Source organism: Lepidochelys kempii, chromosome 6, assembly GCF_965140265.1.
Source record: "Lepidochelys kempii isolate rLepKem1 chromosome 6, rLepKem1.hap2, whole genome shotgun sequence".
Lineage (NCBI taxonomy): Eukaryota > Metazoa > Chordata > Testudines > Cheloniidae > Lepidochelys > Lepidochelys kempii.
The window spans coordinates 111,883,485-111,902,380 of record NC_133261.1 but is presented as its reverse complement, the minus strand read 5'-3'; the positions used below and the strand labels follow the sequence as shown (position 1 = coordinate 111,902,380).

Below are 18,896 nucleotides of genomic sequence, written 5' to 3'. Positions count from 1 at the left end.
AAGTTCCATAATGCACCGGGACAGATCCGGCCTTCACAAGGGCAGCCTGGGAGCTGAAGTTCACTGGGCGGGACGGGGGCAAGGCCGGTCGCGCGGCTAGCGGGAGGAATGACTCGAAGCTCCAGGCTCCGCCGTTCGCCCCGCGACTGCGTTAGAAAGCGTTTCCTCAGACGCTGCAGCGGGGGAGGGGCAGGGGATCATTGCTCAGGCCAGTGCGGTGTTTCTGCTTCAGAAAAGTCAAAGGACGGGCCAAGCAGCCCCCCCCGCCCCGGGTGACTGCAGTCTCGGTCGGTGTGTGTTATTATTGCTGTCTGCCCTGCACCAGCCCCGGTCACAGAGCCTCCCAGCCGCGGCCGGGCGCCAGGCTCCCTGGGCATGGCTGGGCAGCCGCGGGCCGTGGGGGGCGCGAAGGGGAGCACGTGCCGGGAGCCCCGGTAACTCCCAAGCGCGCCCGCACGGCAGATGTTCGCAGGACTGTGCGTGGCGGCTGGGACTGAACCCCCAGGCATGGAGCAGACCTCTCCTGGCCGCAGCCTGTGCGCCTGCTCACCTAAGGCAAGTAGCATGTTTCTGAAAAACACGCGAGTGCAATGCCACCTTTTTCATTCCGGTCCTAATCGTGGGCGGGAGACTCGAATTTGCAGCCGAGCTGATGGGGGAGGGGGGGTCTTGTAAGGCTGGGGGGCTCTGCCCGTTCTTGCTGATTTGAATGGGAACTCTTGCCGTTTACATTTTAAGGTTTATAGTTTTATTTGATCTTGACAGTAGTAACCAAGCCGCTGTAACCTGCAGTTGCCAGGGTAATCACGAGTGGGGGGGGGGGGGGGGAGTCATCCTGCCATCAGGCCCATGTGGGCGAACCTTGTGACCATTGACTTCAGCGGGGTATCATGTGGGTAAAAAGGTACAGCCCTTCTGATCCTATTGCAGCACATGGCAGGTTGGGCTAAATTCCACTCTCCCTTATGCTGATGTAACAGGGCAGAACGGCCCTTTATGTAATTGTTCCAGAGAGGGGGGAAAAAACAGTTAAAAAATTTCGTATGTAAAAAAAAAAAAAAAGCCAAATTAGGGGACAGTAAAAATAGAATTTATAAAATGAATATATAAAAATGACAAATACTGAATATTCACTAGATTAGAAAAGAGCTAGGCTAATGACCAAATTAAATGACATGATGTGGGCTGACTTGGACCCCACTCCAGTAATCTGCATCAGCATAGGAGTCTGCAGGTACAAGTCAATCAGATGGTAAGATCCACATCCTGGTCCCACACCGCAGTTTAGAACTCCCACATGTACTTTACACTCATCAGATTAGTCCTAATTGTGTTTTTAACTGGGCCATTTAAATAAACAACACTTTTGTTAGATATAGGCTTTGCACAATTTAATGAGTCCAACACCTCAAGAGTTAATTCTCTTTTATTCAACAATTCATAGATTGTAAAGCCAGAAAGGATCACACTGATTATCTAGTCTGATCTCCTGTATAACACAGACCATAGAACTTCCCAAAAAATAATTTCTGTTTGAACTAGAGTATATATTATAGAAAAAAAAATTAATCTTAAAAAAACCCCATGCACATGGACTGACAGTTTTTCAAAGTGTGTGGTATATCCCCCACCAGGCAATCTCTGAATTAGGTCATGTCAACACTACCACTTATGTCAGGAAAACTTATGTTGCTCGGGGGTGTGAAAAAACATCCTCCTCAGCACATTATGATGGCCAGAGAGCTTCTCCCAGTGACATGGCTGTCGCTGCTCGTTGGGTGTTGTTTAATTATGTTGATGGAAGAGCCTTCTCCTGTCCGCATAGAGCAGCTACATGAGAGATCTTACAGGAGCGTAGCTACAGCTACGTGGTTATAAGGTCTCTAGTGTAGACATAGCCTTATTTTCCAGAATCTCACGTTATTTTCTGAAAAAGTCTCTAGCTGCCATGGTTGTGAGGAAAACCTTTAAAATGTGAGGGGAGCGTAGCTGATACAGCAATGTCTGCCTGAGTTTGTAGAAGAATAGTTTTGAGGTTGGACCTGCCCCATTCATAATAATGAGTGCTGCTAATCCAGATGTCAACATTGCTAACAATTATTAAGTTCACTGCTTATCAAAACACAAAGGAGGGGACATTTCATGTTACAAAGATCTACACAAGCATCTCCCAAAGTGGAGAGGGGATGGTGAAGAAGGTGTGAAGGCAACTTCCTCGTTCTCTGTATGTATATATCTTCTTACTATATGTTCCATTCTATGCATCCGATGAAATGGGCTGTAGCCCATGAAAGCTTATGCTCTAATAAATTTGTTAGTCTCCAAGGTGCCACAAGTACTCCTGTTCTTTTTGCAGATACAGACTAACACGCCTGCTACTCTGAAACCTGTCATGATGGAAGATGTATAAATAGAGATGTGTAAAGCTTTAACACCACATGGTGGAGCTGTAGGGACCGTCTCATTTTTCTGAAAGGATGTTCAGCTTTGAAAAATGTGTGAAATGCTGTATTAACTGGAACATCAGCTACCTACTAGAAACAGAAAAGTTTAATTATATTTTTTTATTATAAAATGTTGTTGCAACTAACATTCTAGCTTGCACTTATATTAAGTTAATCTGCAAAAGGCACTGCAGAGAGGAGAGAACTAAATCAGAGCGACAGAGTACACTGGAAACTGGCTAGATGGAGATCTTGATCTCCTATTTTTTGTTTAATAAACATGCATTAAGAAACTACAGGTGGTGCTTTGGGACTGTGAAATATAGAATACTATTTTACTGCAGCTGTTTTTATAAACATGACATCCTTATACAGTATCTGAAACCCAAACTTTGGCACTACAAGAACCCGAAAGTGACTATGAATGACAGTGAAAACACTTAAATTATTTTCATTATTCCAGCTGAGGGAAATGCTGAGAGTACAGAGGAGAAATAGTGCTAAGTAAATTAGCTTTTAAAACTTTTTTCCCTTTGTAATAATTAAAGGTGTGCTATGTAAATGTTTGTTTGCACATATGATTAAGCTGATAGTGCCTCTTTAAGGCTTCCTTTGTGGTTGGTAGTTGCAGAGTGGAATCCAAACTATGACCAAGACAACAATTATTGATTTAACAGCTACTGCCCATGGCAGTGTGTTGTAGAATGAAAATATCTATATGCTTTCCTTACTGACTCAGCAGATAATTTTGCAATACTCAGATCCTCTCTTAACCCGACCTTTTACTTGTTCTCTCTTGTGCCATCTCTGTATTTAAGACATACTCTGGAAGCCCTTAAATACCTTGGGTGCAGGGTATGTGCCTTTTTGTGTCTGTAAATCTCTATGCATGCTTATAGTATTACAGAAATAATTGAAATATTTTGAGTGAAAGCATCAATAGAACTAGGTAAGAGATTTTGCTGAATTTCTGTATGATGTCCCTGAAATTAAACAAATTCATATTATCCGTGAGATACCTTCACAATGTTTTGTTTTAAAAATATAAATTTCTTTTTTTAGGAATTGCTTTTCTGGCAGAAATCAGAATAATTTTCTGCAGTTTTTGCCAAATTTTCTTCTCTCTGCACCAATCATTTTTTGGATATGGATTATTTTTTGCATCACTAAAGAATATGTTGTGTTGCAAAGTATGGCAGTTCTTGTACTTTTCCTTCAACATAATGAAAATAGTCCTAAGCCCTATGGGTATAACAATGTTGTTCCTATGCAAAGGAAAATACAGCCCTGTATCATTCTGTGCTCTTAAAATAAGAGTTTTGTAAAGCCAGTACAGATCTAATTTTGTTCTCCCATCACAATTAGTCTTAAAACCACTTCAAATCATTTGTTGCTTTGAAAAATTTAGATGTGAATTCCCCTTCATAAAGAAATAGCCCTGCCTGAAAAATCAAGCAAATCCTTTCCTGCCACTGGTGGTGAAATGAAATGGTATGCATTGTGTGTGCTCTCCCCTGCTAACTTTACTCAGCTTACTCATGCAGGTAGTCCAAGTAAAGTAATCAACACTGAGTTACAGTTGTAATGTCGGGTTTTCTGGAAGCTCTCAGGATAGATTTGAGATGTGTCTAGTCTTTGTTGTGTAGCATGTGTTGAGCCTTTTCAGAATAAGCACAAGATCAAGTAACTGTAGTTGACTTAAATGAGTCAGTCGTATCCTGTATTGGGAGAATTGGGACTGACATTTTAAATTGGTTTTAACATCTCTGCCATTTTTATGCTGCAGTCTTTTCATACTGCTATGTTTTAAGCAGGACTGGTGTCAAAGAATAGCTTACTCAACCGTTTTGGAAAAAATTCTGGCTCTGATTTAAAAGAAAAAAAATTGAGTGTCTCAAATGTTCTTGTCCAGAAAAGGCCACATTCAGATACAGACCATATAGCTGCAGGCTCAGGAATACATGGTGGTGGGGTTTGGTGTTTTTGTACAGTTCATGTTTTGCTGATTGAAAACCGGGATGTAATTTTCATAATAAAATGAAAATGCCAAAATTCACAATTCTGATGAAGTTTTATTGAAATTACAAATTTTTGATTTTTTTTAACCAGCTCTAATGCTTATTTATGTTCCTAGCCCCTATCTACATATTAACATCGCTGAGTATTATTTAAATGCTTAAAATGATGTGACTCACTTCACATCTCCCCATATATCTCATGCTCCACGTCCACCTCCTTGCACTGGTTTTTCCTTTCCAGCCCCAGGCTCACAGGTCATGTTTTGCCATCACATTTTAACAGAATAGCTTTTCTTCCTTACAGGTGGGCTGCTGGTGGGCTTCCTTACTGGTGGGCTCCCCACACCAGCTCTGCTCTCTGGTTTTATCCCTGCCTCTGCTCTACCTGGCTGTATTCTGTGGGTGCCTGGGCTGCTCCTGTCTCCCACTTGACTGGGTCCCACGGTTTGCTGCTCCTCCTGCCCATAAAGACAGTGGGTCTCTACATAGGCACAACAGTCCACCTGCACGGATCAGATTATTGTATTAACCTTCAATGTGTTTAGCTGAAAACAAGGGTGTGTGTAATATGTTGATTTTACTAGTTCTAATTTGACATCCATTGTTCAGTTATAGCTCTTGAGCCATCTTCTCCAAGCATTTAATTGTCCAATTCCTCTGCAGAGGCACTTTTTGTTGTATCAGCTTCTCACTGAGGGTTTTCAAAGCATTCAAAGAGACATGTAATTATTCAATTCTATAACATTGAGGGCAGGAGAGAAGGGGAAGAGAGACAAAAAAGCAGGGAGGAAGGAAGAAAAAGCAGGAGCGAAAGATAGGAAATAAGAAATTCAGATATTGGCAGATATGTAAACATTGTTCAGTACAAATCCCAAATGGAAGTCCTTTGCTGACAGAAATTGAATGATTGGAAATGGTATTAAAGGCAAAAAGTCATAAGTTTTCTCTACTTGTACTTTTTAAACACTTTGAATAGTCTCTTTGAGGCTGGAGATAGGCATCCATGTTAAATGAGAAGCCTTTTCCTAAGCCCTGAGCTGTGTGTGGCTATTTCATGGATAGAGCTTCTACCACTAAAACCCAATTTGAATAAAAGTACACTTGATGTTCCTATAAATATACCCCCTCAAGTTGCCTTGTCTTCACTGGAAAAAAAGGGGGGATTCTTAACTCAAGATAAGTTAAGTAACCTTTCTCACATAAGAATTGCAGTAGGTTGTTGAAACCAGCTGTCCGGAAGGCAAGATAGCTAGTGCTGTTATAGAGTCCTGCATAGGACTTTTTAAAATCTCGCAGCAGGACTTGCAGGATCCCAGTCTCACTGCAGGGCTCTACTATGTTATACAACATTTACCTGTAAAGATGAGAATCTGAACACCACTCACAACAGGTGTGTTTAGAGTGGCACAGATGTGCTTATTTAGGCTTTGAATTATTAGATTTAAACAAGCAAATACTAGTAACTAAATTTTTCTCCACCCAAAAGCCAAAAAAAGAAGAGTTTGTCTTTATTGAATCTACTCAGAAATTATTTAACTTCTACTTCCCTCAGCATGCTAATCTCACATCCAGTGGCCCTGTGGATGAGGTGAAAGCGGTGAACGTGTTGTTCCTTAACTTTAGCAAAGCTTTTGATACGGTCTCCCACATTATTCTTGCCAGCAAGTTAAAGAAGTATGAGCTGGATGAATAGACTATAAGGTGGAAAGAAAGTTGGCTAGATTGTCGGGCTCAATGGGTAGTGATTAATGGCTCCATGTCTAGTTGGCAGCCGCTATCAAGTGGAGTGCCCCAAGGGTCGGTCCTCGGGCTGGTTTTGTTCAGTAACTTCATAAATGATCTGGAGGATGGTATGGATTGCACCCTCAGCAAGTTTGCAGATGACACTAAACTGGGAGGAGAGGTAGATACCTGGAGGGTAAGGACAGGATACAGAGGGACCTAGACAAATTAGAGGATTGGGCCAAAAGAAATCTGATGAGGTTCAACAAGGACAAGTGTAGAGTCCTGCACTTAGGACAGAAGAATCCCATGCACCGCTACAGACTAGGGACCGAATGGCTCGGCAGCAGTTCTGCAGAAAAGGACCTAGGTGTTACAGTGGACGAGAAGCTGGATATGAGTCAACAGTGTGCCCTTGTTGCCAAGACCACCAATGGCATTTTGGGATGTGTACGTAGGGGCATTGCCAACAGATCGAGGGACGTGATCTTTCCCCTCTATTCGACATTGGTGAGGCCTCATTTGGAGTAGTGTGTCCAGTTTTGGGCCCCACACCACAAGGATGTGGAAAAATTGGAAAACTTCCAGCCGAGGGCAACAAAAATGATTAGGGGACTGGAACACATGACTTATGAGGAGAGGCTGAGGGAACTGGGATTGTTTAGTCTGCGGAAGAGAAGAATGAGGGGGGATTTGATAGCTGCTTTCAACTACCTGAAAGGGGGTGTCAAGGTTCCTCCCCCACTCTGAACTCTAGGGTACAGATGTGGGGACCTGCATGAAAAACCTCCTAAGCTTATCTTTACCAGCTTAGGTCAAAACTTCCCCAAGGTACAAAATATTCCACCCTTTGTCCTTGGATTGGCCGCTACCACCACCAAACTAATACTGGTTACTGGGGAAGAGCTGTTTGGACGCGTCTTTCCCCCCAAAATACTTCCCAAAACCTTGCACCCCACTTCCTGGACAAGGTTTGGTAAAAAGCCTCACCAATTTGCCTAGGTGACTACAGACCCAGACCCTTGGATCTTAACAATGAACAATCCTCCCAACACTTGCACCCCCCCCACTTTCCTGGGAAATGTTGGATAAAAAGCCTCACCAATTTGCATAGGTGACCACAGACCCAAACCCTTGGATCTGAGAACAATGAAAAAGCATTCAGTTTTCTTACAAGAAGACTTTTAATAAAAATAGAAGTAAGTAGAAATAAAGAAATCCCCCCTGTAAAATCAGGATGGTAGATATCTTACAGGGTAGTTAGATTCAAAAACACAGAGAACCCCTCTAGGCAAAACCTTAAGTTACAAAAAAGATACACAGACAGAAATAGTTATTCTATTCAGCATAATTCTTTTCTCAGCCATTTAAAGAAATCATAATCTAACACATATCTAGCTAGATTACTTACTAAAAGTTCTAAGACTCCATTCCTGGTCTATCCCCAGCAGAAACCAGCATATAGACAGACAGACCCTGTTTCTCTCCCTCCTCCCAGCTTTTGAAAGTATCTTGTCTCCTCATTGGTCATTTTGGTCAGGTGCCAGCAAGGTTACCTTTAGCTTCTTAACCCTTTACAGGTGAGAGGAGCTTTCCCCTGGCCAGGAGGGATTTCAAAGGGGTTTACCCTTCCCTTTATATTTATGACAGGGGGTTCCAAAGAGGATGGATCTAGACTGTTCTCAGTGGTAGCTGATGACAGAACAAGGAGTAATGGTCTCAAGTTGCAGTGGGGGAGGTTTAGGTTGGATATTACGAAAGACTTTTTCACTAGGAGGGTGGTGAAGCACTGGAAGGCATTACCTAGGGAGGTGGTGGAATCTCCTTCCTTTGAAGTTTTTAAGGTCAGGCTTGACAAAGCCCTGGCTGGGATGATTTAATTGGGGATTGGTCCTGCTTTGAGTAGGGGGTTGGACTAGATGACCTCCTGAGGTCCTTTCCAACCCTGATATTCTATGATTAAGGGGATTGGTTCTTTCCTGGCGTGTTTGTAATGGCGATAACTTAGTTATCAGCTGAGGTGTAGGGAGGAGGGCCCAAAATATGGTTCCCCTTATTCAGGTAGGAAGCATTCACCTGTCATTCTTTGAATACTGATATGAAACAGCTCCATTAGACTAGTAGTTGGGGCTAAAGTTTTCAGAAGTGCCTCAGTGATTAGGTAGCCTAAGGATAACATTTTCAAAAATAGCTAAATGATTTAAGTGCCTAAATCACTTTTGAAAATGAGACTTGTTTTTGAAAATTTCCCTTCGTCCAATTTCACCTGCAATACAAAGAGGATTATTATTGTATATTACACGCAACAAGTAGTTACAACTTACAGAAATATCTATTATGCTCTTAAATTTTTCTTGGAGAAGTATACAGTATGATATAAATCAGCTACGTTATGAAATGTTAATATTTTTGAACTTCTGTCATTACATTTCTAAAAAAATAACTGCAGTTAAAGGTGTTTGATGCTTCATACAACAAATTAAGTTGATAAGAAAAATACTTGGAGATTAATAGCGTTAATCAAAATTCTTAGAAGTTACATTATTTCAAGCCTTAATATAATGGATTGTAGATAGTGTTTACTAAACTGTATTCTAGCAAAAGTATATGTGAGAGGATTCATTTTGGACTCTGAACATGAATGAAACTCTGTGTTGGATGCCAAGTATGTGTTGTGGCATTTTACATGATAACTTCTGCACACATCACCTTAACTGTCAATAGAAAGCCTTTGAATACCAGACATGTAGTTGATGAAACAGCAAAAGTGACCTAGCATATAAATCTTTTCATGTCTGGGTCTCCTTGGATCCATCTTTCAAAAACTGGTTATCTTTTAGTTTCCCCTAGGATTTTCTTAAGAGGTGTGGTTTCTTTCAGTTCAAGCAAATCCTACACTATGCTTTGTTTCATGTTTGCCCAAATGCAACCTAGACTGAATTCCTTCATAGTCTTGGAAGATACTCACTGAGGAATGTTGATGTAGGTTGTGGGGTTTGTTTTGTTTTTTTTACTTTTTTACCCATGGTGTTAGCCTTTATATAGTATGCAGATTAAAAGCCCTTTGATAAAAGTGTTTAGAGCTACAGCTAACTGAAATGGAAAGCCAATATTAATAAGGGCGATGACTGATTTAAGTGATTTCTATTACAAGCTTGAATGTCAGTTGATGACAAACAGTAAGAGAACTATTTGGAGCTCAATTAATTTGAGAGTAAGTAAGCCTTTAGAAACCTTTGTGAAATCTTCAGAAGGATAGTTTTAGAAGGCAGAATATTCAGAATTAGATTAACTGAAATAAACAGCATTTCATACCACAATAAAGCAATGACTAGAATGTGAACCCCAGTGTTATGCTGGGTGGAGTTAAATGCAATAGCAGCTGGCAGTCAAAATAACTGGGGTAGCATGGGGGAAAGAAGGTGAAAAAGGAGTTGCAGGTAGAAAGCTACTTCTCCTCTCCCCTGCACATTGATTACGACCCTTAATCTTAAAAATTTATTCCCAGAACCTACCTGTTGCACCAGGTCTATTCAACAGGAGGGTGGAGGATAGTATTTGTGTGAATGCAGAGGAATGCAGGAACTGGGTTCTGCCTGAGCAGGAATGAGGTGGAATTTTGGGGTGGGAAATGTAAAAGGGAACATGGAGGACAGAAGACATTTATTGTTTTGTGTTGTTGTGGGGTAACAAAGCAGCTGTAAATCCAGTTTAACAGGCCAGTATACTTGGCCTGCTTTGTACCGGTGAATCTGACCATAAAATTTAAAATAAAGAGACAGTGGAGGTTGATCCTACATATCTTTCATCATTAGAAATATCATCACTTGGTAATATTCTTAATAAAAGTCTTGATTAGTCCAGATAGCCCAGTGTGGCCATTGTGGAGGACCATACAGGCGCGGAAGTAGTATCCAAGGTTGTTTCCACCACCTGTGATGTCTTCCCCCAAATTCCCCTCTCTTTCACTCTGTGGATATCAAAAAATAGGTTCCTGCATTTATGGGTAGGAGAGCCCGGCACTGATTGAAAAGACTGAAGGGAGGTCCCTGTTCTCCTCCTCATCCTGTGGAGAAGCCCTAGCTGAAAATGGTGGTGAATTGGGCTGTACCAGGGATGGAAGTCCAGTGACCAAGTGGGTCTCAATACTGAGAGGTGCTCGATCCCTATAAGCAGTGGAGACTCTGGTTCATCTGCTACAGATAAATCTTTCAAGAACCTAAATTCTTGTGGTACCATATGGAGTGGCGCTACTAACATAACAGTCTGCTTGTTTGTAGAATTAGATGGTAGCTAAGATTTTGAGCACTCCAAGGTGGGCCCCGACAGATGCAGACGCTTAGCCTTGTACAGTACCGAGGAACTTGTATGTACTTCTTCCTACTTATCAGGTCAGATCTATTCCCTCAGCTTTGAATCCTCACCCGTTCTGCTCCTGCCAGCTGCCAAGCCCTCCTCAAATCTTCCAAGTCCATAAAACCCATCCATCCCCACGCATAGAACCATTTCCCTTCCTACCACCTGCTGCAGGGAAAGGCTCTGGAAGCTCCCCAGTTAGTGGCAGGAGACTAGCAGTTTGAGCCTTATCAGGACTGCCTGGGAGCAGTAGATGGTACTGTACTGTGCAATATATTAGTTTCACTAAACCAGTGGTTTTCAAACTTTTTTTCTGGCAACCCAGTTGAAGAAAATTGATGATGCCGACGACCCAACGGAGCCGGGGATGAGAGGTTTGGGATGTGCAAGGGGCTCAGGGCTGGGGCAGGGGTTTGGGTGTAGGAGCGGGGCAGGGCTCAGGAGTGCAGGCAGTCAAAATTCCAAAAGGTGAGATGTCCTCTGCAATATTAAATTTGGCTTGTTCCACTATGTGCATACTTTATGGCCTGCATTAACTTAGGTAGTGATGGTGATTTACATTTAACAAGGCAAACAAGAAAAAAAAATACATGGAAAATGGAGCTGAAATTTAAAAAGGCACCTTCAAGCTAAGATTATTTTGAGAAAATATTTTAATAACTAAAATGAAACCAAATGAGAGGGTAAGGGGAATTAGAATGAAAAATAGAACTCAGCATATTATATTATATTTAGGACTGCCAATTAATTGCAGTTAATTCACCCGATTAAAAAAAATTAATCGTGATAAAAATAATTCTGATTAATTGCAGTTTTAAGTGCACTGTTACATAGAAGACCAGCTGAAGTTTTACATATTTTTAGATTTTTCTACATTTTCAAATATATTGATTTCAATTACAACACGATGTACAGTGCCTACTTTTTTATTACAAATATTTGCTCTGTAAAAACTATAAACAAAAGAAATGTATTTTTAATTCACCTCATACAAGTTCTGTAGTACAATCTCTTTATTGTGAAAGCGCAACTTACAAATGTAGATTTTTTGTTACACAAGTGTACTCAAAAACCAAACAATGTAAAACTTTAGAGCCTACAAGTCGACTCAATCCTACTTCTTGTTCAGGCAATCACTAAGATAAACAAGTTTGTTTACATTTATGGGATATGCTGCTGCCCGCTTCTTATTTGCAAAGTCACCTGAAAGTGAGCACTTTTGTAGCTGGCATTGCAAGGTATTATGTGCCAGATATGCTAAACTTCAGTGCTTCAGCCACCATTCCAGAAGACATGCTTCCATGCTGATGATGCTCATTAAAAAAATACATTAATTAAATTTGTGACTGAACTCCTTGGGGGAGAATTGTATGTCTCCCCTGCTTTGTGTTTTACCCATATTCTGCCATGTATTTCATTTTATAGCAGTCTTGGATGATGACTCAGCATACGTTGTTTGTTTTAAGAACCTTTCACTGCAGATGAGACAAAATGCAAAGAAGGTACCAGTGTGAGATTTCTAAAGATAGCTACAGCACTGGACCCAAGATTTATGAACCTGAAGTGCCTTCCAAAATCTGAGAGGGTCGAGGTGTGGAGTATGCTTTCAGAAGTCTTAAAAGAGCAACACTCCATGCAGAAACTACAGAATCCGAAACACCAAAAAAGAAAATCAACCATCTGCTGTGGCATCTGACTCAGATGATGAAAATGAACATGTGGTGGTCCGGACTGCTTTGAATCATTAATAAGCAGAACCCATCATCAGCATGGACACATGTTCCCTGGAATGGTGGTTGAAGTATGAAGGGACATATGAATCTTTACCGCATCTGGCATGTAAATATCTTGTGATGCCGGCTACAACAGTGCCATGCGAACACCTGTTCTCACTTTCAGGTGACATTGTAAACAAGAAGCGGGCAGCATTATCTGCTGCAAATGTAAACAAACTTGTTTGTCTGAGCGATTGGCTGAACGAGAAGTAGGACTGAGCGGACTTGTAGGATGTAAAGTTTTACTTTGTCTGAATGCAGTTTTTTTTGTACATAATTCTACATTTGTAAGTTCAGCTTTCATTATAAAGAAATTGCATTATAGTATTTGCATTAGGTGAACTGAAAAATACTACACCTCTACCCCGACATAACGCAGTCCGATATAACGCTAAATCAGCTATAACATGGTAAAGCAGCACTCTGGGGAGTGGGGCTGCTTTACCTTGTTATATCCGAATTTGTGTTACCACAAGCGGTTCCTCTGCGCCTCCCCCACCCCAGCTCACCTCCGCTCAACCTCCGCCTCCTCCCACGAGCGCGCTACCGCTCCGCTTCTCCCCCTTCCCTCCCAGGCTTGCCGCGCCAAACAGCTGATTCGCGGCAAGCCTTGGAGGGAGAGAAGCAGAGCAGCGGCAGCATGCTCAGGGGAGGAGGCGGAGGCAGAATGGAGGTGAGCTGGGGCAGGGAGCTATTCCTCTCCCTAACCCGATATAACACGATCTCACCTATACGATGGTAAGATTTCAGTTCCCAAGGACCGCGTTATATCAGGGTAGAGGTGTATTTCTTTTGTTTCTTTTATACAGTGCAAATATTTGTAATAAAAAATAAATGTAAAGTGAGCACTGAACCCTTTGTAGTCTGTATTATAATTGAAATAATTGAAAATGTAGAAAATATCCAAAAATATTTAAATAAATGGTATTTTATTATTAACAGCACGAATATACATGATTTATTTTTTTTAATCGCTTGACATCCCTAATTCACTAATGGAAAATGTTTTACAGGTATATGTTAAATGAATTCTTCCATTCATTATAAGTGAAGAAACCAGAATTTATTTTTAATAGCAAGATATGGGCGATCAAGTATTTGAGCCCAGCTCAAACAAAACCTCACCCTGCAACACTAAGTTCCTTCCTCCAATACAAAATACTTGCATATTTTCAAATATATTAGACAATGAAAAAACAAACCACAATACATTAACTTTAGAAATAACCACCTATGCACAAAAATACCTAATTGTGTATGCAAATGTATTGTGTGTATATATACAACATTTAGCAATCTTTTTTTTACCCTAGAGTTACATTGCAACTCGAGACCTCTACCTGACTCAGCAGTGAAAAGTAACAAGAGTCCAGATGCTGTGATATGATAGCTAATTAAGAAATGTCATTCTGTTCTATGTACTTGAAAATTAAAGGCATTATCCAAGTGATCTTCAATAATTCACAAATATACTAAATGTACCCAATCCAAATCAGATATTCATCCTATTCTTACTAAAAATGGAGACTTGTGTAAAAAGCAAATGCATACCTCCCTCCCCAGATATTTGGCTGAAATAATCAATTTTTTATACTGGCAATGTTTGGTCTTATTTGCATCTTGGTCCAGGGACACTATGTATGTTGATGCTTTTGGAAATAGTTCCAAAGTTCTGGTTATTTCCAGTTTTTGTTTACTATGACTGTAAAAATGTGATCGGAGGATGCCTGGAGAGTGTGTTAATCTGTTACTATAAAAGCATTCTTTTAACTAGTTTTTTAATTTTCCATGGGTTTATCGTACACAGTACAGTAACTCCTTAGTTATCATCCCAGTTAACATAGTTTCGTTATTAGGTCGCTGACCTATTAGTAAACATACTCTTTTAAAGTCCTGCAATGTTCCCTTATAACGCTGTTTGGCTTCCCCCGCCTGGTGCTCCTGCCAGGGACTGTGTTGGGGCGCAGGGGCTTACGCCACTCCGCTGGGCATTCCAGCTGGGGAGCAGGGTTGGGGTGCGGGGCCTTGCCCTGTTCCACCTGCCCCGGTGTTCCTGCCGGGGAACGGGGTGGAGGTGCAGGTTCCAGCCAGGCTGGTGGAATGGGGAAAGCCCCCGCGCCCAGACCCTACTATGCCCCTGCCTCAACCAAACTTCACAGTCATTGGTGAGTACAGTATTAAACTGTTTGTTTAAAATTATTTTAAAAACATATACTGTATATGTATATAATGTCCTTTTGTCTGGCAAAAAAAATGTCAGTGGAACCTAACCCCCACCATTTACATTAATTCTTATAGGGAAATTGGATGCACTTAACATTACATTTTTCAAGAACATAACAACTAGGACGTTAAGTGAGGGGTTACTGTGCCACACAGGATATTGAGAGTGTTTATAAAATACTGAAGATCCTCTGATGATCCAAGAACTATAATTTGTAAACTGGAAGAAAAATCTAGATTAAAAAAAAAAAAGTATTTGCACCATCTATTTGCACCATCTGATACTGTCCTCTCTTTTCTGTCTTACTGGAAATCCTTAATTTTGCTCCTGCTGCTTTGCTGGAAATCCTTCCAACAGATATGTATTTCAAGTTTTTATAGGGAAGATAATGTGGTATAAGAGGTGGGTTTTTTTGGTATTTGTAGGATGGTTTGAGGGATTCTTCAAATTATTGTGTGTGTTTAATGCAGTACTTGATACCTGCACTAAAAATTAAGGTTATTTATGGTAGAGAATAACTCACATAACATGATGCTGATTTATTTCTAAGATTTACCATAAATTTACTTGTAACTTTCAAAAAGGCACCAACACTGAACTGCAATTTTATTCTTTAACTTATGTGCTATTGTCTCAAAGTTGTGGATGATTTTTAAGCCAGTGGTAATCTGCACATTTACCAGAAGGTTCTGTGCTAAATTTAGTTTCATGATCAGCAAGTAAAATTCACATGTTCTTTATTTAGTCCATATTATACACCATTTTTAGAATTTTAAAATTAGATAAAAGAGCAAATAAATGGCAGGTGTATGAAGGTTGTTCTTAATAAACAATGTCAGAACAAAATCTGAATTACAAAATGTTAAAAAATATGAAGGTACATTTGAACTTAACATTTTACTAAAACAAAGTTACAGATATTGTCTAATGAAAAATAATTGTGCCACTTACCTATTTTTGCTGTTTCTAGGAACTTTTTATTCTGTACATAGGACCATTCTGTACAAAATATGAAGTCTACATTTTTATTACTTATTACCATAAAACAAAGTACAATGTATGTACAATATTAAAATAAAGCCATACTAAAGCCACACTAAAAAGACACTTGTAATATTACTTTTGACATTCCTGATGTACAGATGTAATTTTGGAGAACATGGAAAGGTGTCAAAGAACTTTATGAAGAAGAACAGCCACCAAAATTCTACTTTATTTTTACTTTTTATTTTGGATGTAGTAGTTTGAGTAGTTTAGTACATGACTATACAAAATATATAAATGGTGGTAACAAACAAGCCAAACAATCAGTGCTGATAATTTTTGGAATACTGTCTAAGTAAATGTTCTATGGCCCAAAACCTCAAATGTGAATTTCTGACAAACTTTAATTACAGAAAAATTGTATTTCCCCCCCTTTTTTGGTGAATGTCTATCTTCAGTAAAGAACAGAAATAAAATCTAGACAGTAAAAGATGTTCTTATACATTGAGCGTTACACAATCAAACACTGATATACAAGTTTTTTTCCTAGGGTAAAATAAGAGTACTTCTTTCCAGAAACCTCTTGCACAAACATATTGAACACCCAAAATCAAATTATTTGATAATTTACCAGCTAAAGATGGAAGTTCAAACAATGGTATATCAAAATACATAGACATTGCTTTATACAATTAAAAAAGCACCCTTTTTCCCTCAAAAGGAGAAGGCATCTTTAAACGGTTTCAATATAGTTTATCATAATGGTAAAGCATATTCTCTTTCAAGTTTAACAGGAAGCGTTTTCACACACAGTGGACTTTTCCACTTGAAGCTTCAGGTGGTCTTTCAATTTAGGTGATTTTGTTTGTTTGTTTGAGCAATAATTCCCACCCACTAAAATGACTTTTTCCAATAGACAATGTAATAAAGATTGGAAATTGTATTTTCACTCTAACCAGCAGACATCTGCACAATGTTGTTATGAATGTCTGCTTTGCACAATATTTTTATGGATGCAGGAGACCTCTTTTTGAAAAAATAAAACAAACTATTTTTAAAGAAGCCACATTTTTATCTTTTTATGCATCAAGACATTAAACATTAAAGTTATATTATGTCACTGCCAGAAACAAAAGAAACTAGTCACCCATTTAGAATAGCAGAACACATCTCAAACAGCTCTTAAGCAGGATAAGTAAGTCAAAATACTGGCCACCCTGAGAGAAATCAAATATTGAAGACAAAGCACTATATGTTGAAAGAGATTTTCCGCCCGTGCTTTTCCATCTACAACAAAAAGCTCACTACATGCAAGTAATCTTGTGGAAAATATAGCAGCATTTGAAGATCATCAGCAACTCAGATGCATTTTCATTTTACTTGTGAGGTGTATTTGTAATATATGTGCTCTTTACAACACAAAAAAATATATTCACGTAAAACTACGGTCACTGTTGATTTATCAGCTCTTAAACTCACATCTTTTACCTGTTTTTACTTTATAATACAAGCTATCGGTGTTGTGTTTCACTGAAAGGCAACAATGTTTGTCTGTCTGAGAAGACTAATGCAACTTAAATGACATCATGATATCTGCCACAGAATATTGAACTCTTAGAGCCCAAGAAAAAATGCTGAGTATTAAAAGCTCAGATAAGGGAAAAACAGTGTTTTACTAAACTGAAAACAAGGAATGAAAATAAAAATATAAATATTTTTATATTCAATTTATTCCCAGTCAAGGTAGATAAATTTTCATTTTTGGAAACAAATTCTTCTACCAGTTGACTTTTGGAATACTGGTGCTGTATTACATACTAAAGACTGGAAAATATGGCTTTAAATACACGTAAAGTACTAGGACATGGTATATATATGTCTTTATCCTAAGTAAAGAAACAATTTACAGAACTTTTAGAAAGCAACCGTGATTGAGGATTGTCATGAAGTTACCATTTTGTAAGCTGTGTTTTATAATAGGAAAGTAAAGAACTGTATATTTTCAAAACTGCTGGTATATTACAAGACAATAGTAATGTGGAAACAATTTCAAAGTTGAAGTCTTAGAAAAACATGTAATAGTTAAATCCGAAAGAATTTTGCTTTTGAAAACAGTGTTATCATAGTACCAACTATTAGTCATTCAAATGACTTCAGTTTTGGTGGAAGTAACTTACAGAATATTATTCTCAAGTACTACTATAAAACTATTCATTTTACCAACTAACTGGTACTATGACAACACCGCCAGAAAAACGTGGCCATCTAATACTAGTCAACCCATGGTTCTGCATATGGAATCAAGTAATTTACCATTGTTTGAACTACTAATCTTGAGCTGCATACTGTATTAAGTTATTGCCTTCAGAACTGGGTTGAAGAAAGCTTTGACTTTTGTGTAACTGATTGGTATGGCACAAAAAAGTAAGTTCTCTACTGTAGAACTGAGTCCAGAAAAAAGTTTTCCTCCAAAATAATATTTCACTGTAATAGTCTAATGCCCATCGTGTGATATTAGCTCATCAGCTCTGCAATGGGATTCCAAGGCTTTCATGGTGTAAATATCCTGAGGCAGTTCTGACTTGCGTCGCATAAGAGGACGATCTCTTTTCTGATCTCTCTGTGCCTGAAATCAAAATGCAAAACAGTTGGCCAAAAAAGTTATTTGCCAAACACAAACTAATATTCAAGAATCTTTGCTCATGTTCCTATGTACATGTACTTTAGGAAGAGGGTTAAAATTTGCGTTGCAAATGTTTGCCATATTTCCTTCCTACCCCAACTATCCACACATTGTTTTCAGTCAAGACTATTTTGTTAAGCAAAAAGAGAAGATCAAATATTGCTTTATAACAAGTCCATCCAAAACATTTTTAGCTTTATTAGTAAAATCTTATTCCCCCAAATTATTGTCTTTGCTTCTATATGATGCAGTTGCTGATCTACCTTCTCCATACCATTTGTTATTTTGTATATCCTTATGTCTTCTCCCTAAGGTAAACAGTCCCAATCTTTCTTCAGGGGAGTTTTTCCACACCTCTAATCATTTTCATCGCACATTTCTGAACCTTTGCTAATTCTGACATGTCCTTTTAAAGAATGGGTGACAGAGCTGAATACAGTATTTCAGATAAGGGAATATCTTTGATTTATAGAACAGCATTATAAAATATTCTCTATTCCATTCCTTATGCACCTTAATATTTTGTTTGCTTTTTTGATCACTGTAGCATATTGAACAGAGGTCTTCATTCAGCTGTCCTCAAAAATGCTGTATTCTTCTCAAGTTGTTACAGCTAACCAGAATCCAGTAAGGTATGAGAATAGTTAAAATTATTCCTTCCTATGTGCACTTTACATTTGTCAACACTGA

At 39.2% G+C, this 18,896-nt stretch overlaps 1 protein-coding gene and 1 long non-coding RNA gene across 5 annotated transcripts in view; one reads left to right on the top strand and one right to left on the bottom strand.

The window, feature by feature from the left end:
• The first annotated feature begins 824 nt into the window (after window positions 1-824).
• Window positions 825-14,012, top strand: LOC140913376 (uncharacterized). Its single transcript, XR_012159567.1, has 2 exons — window positions 825-5,019; window positions 13,629-14,012. It is a non-coding gene; the product is annotated as an uncharacterized lncRNA (long non-coding RNA).
• The window catches only part of PPP2R5C (protein phosphatase 2 regulatory subunit B'gamma), a 191,974-nt gene continuing 186,390 nt past the window's right edge, over window positions 13,313-18,896 (bottom strand). Inside the window, exon 15 of one of the 4 annotated variants that reach the window (XM_073349666.1) lies at window positions 13,313-18,149. In XM_073349666.1, coding sequence (XP_073205767.1) covers window positions 18,018-18,149 — 132 coding nt within the window. In that variant the 3' untranslated portion in view covers window positions 13,313-18,017. The remainder of the gene's footprint in view (window positions 18,150-18,896) is intronic. The other 3 variants (XM_073349667.1, XM_073349668.1, XM_073349665.1) reach the window with 3 other exon arrangements.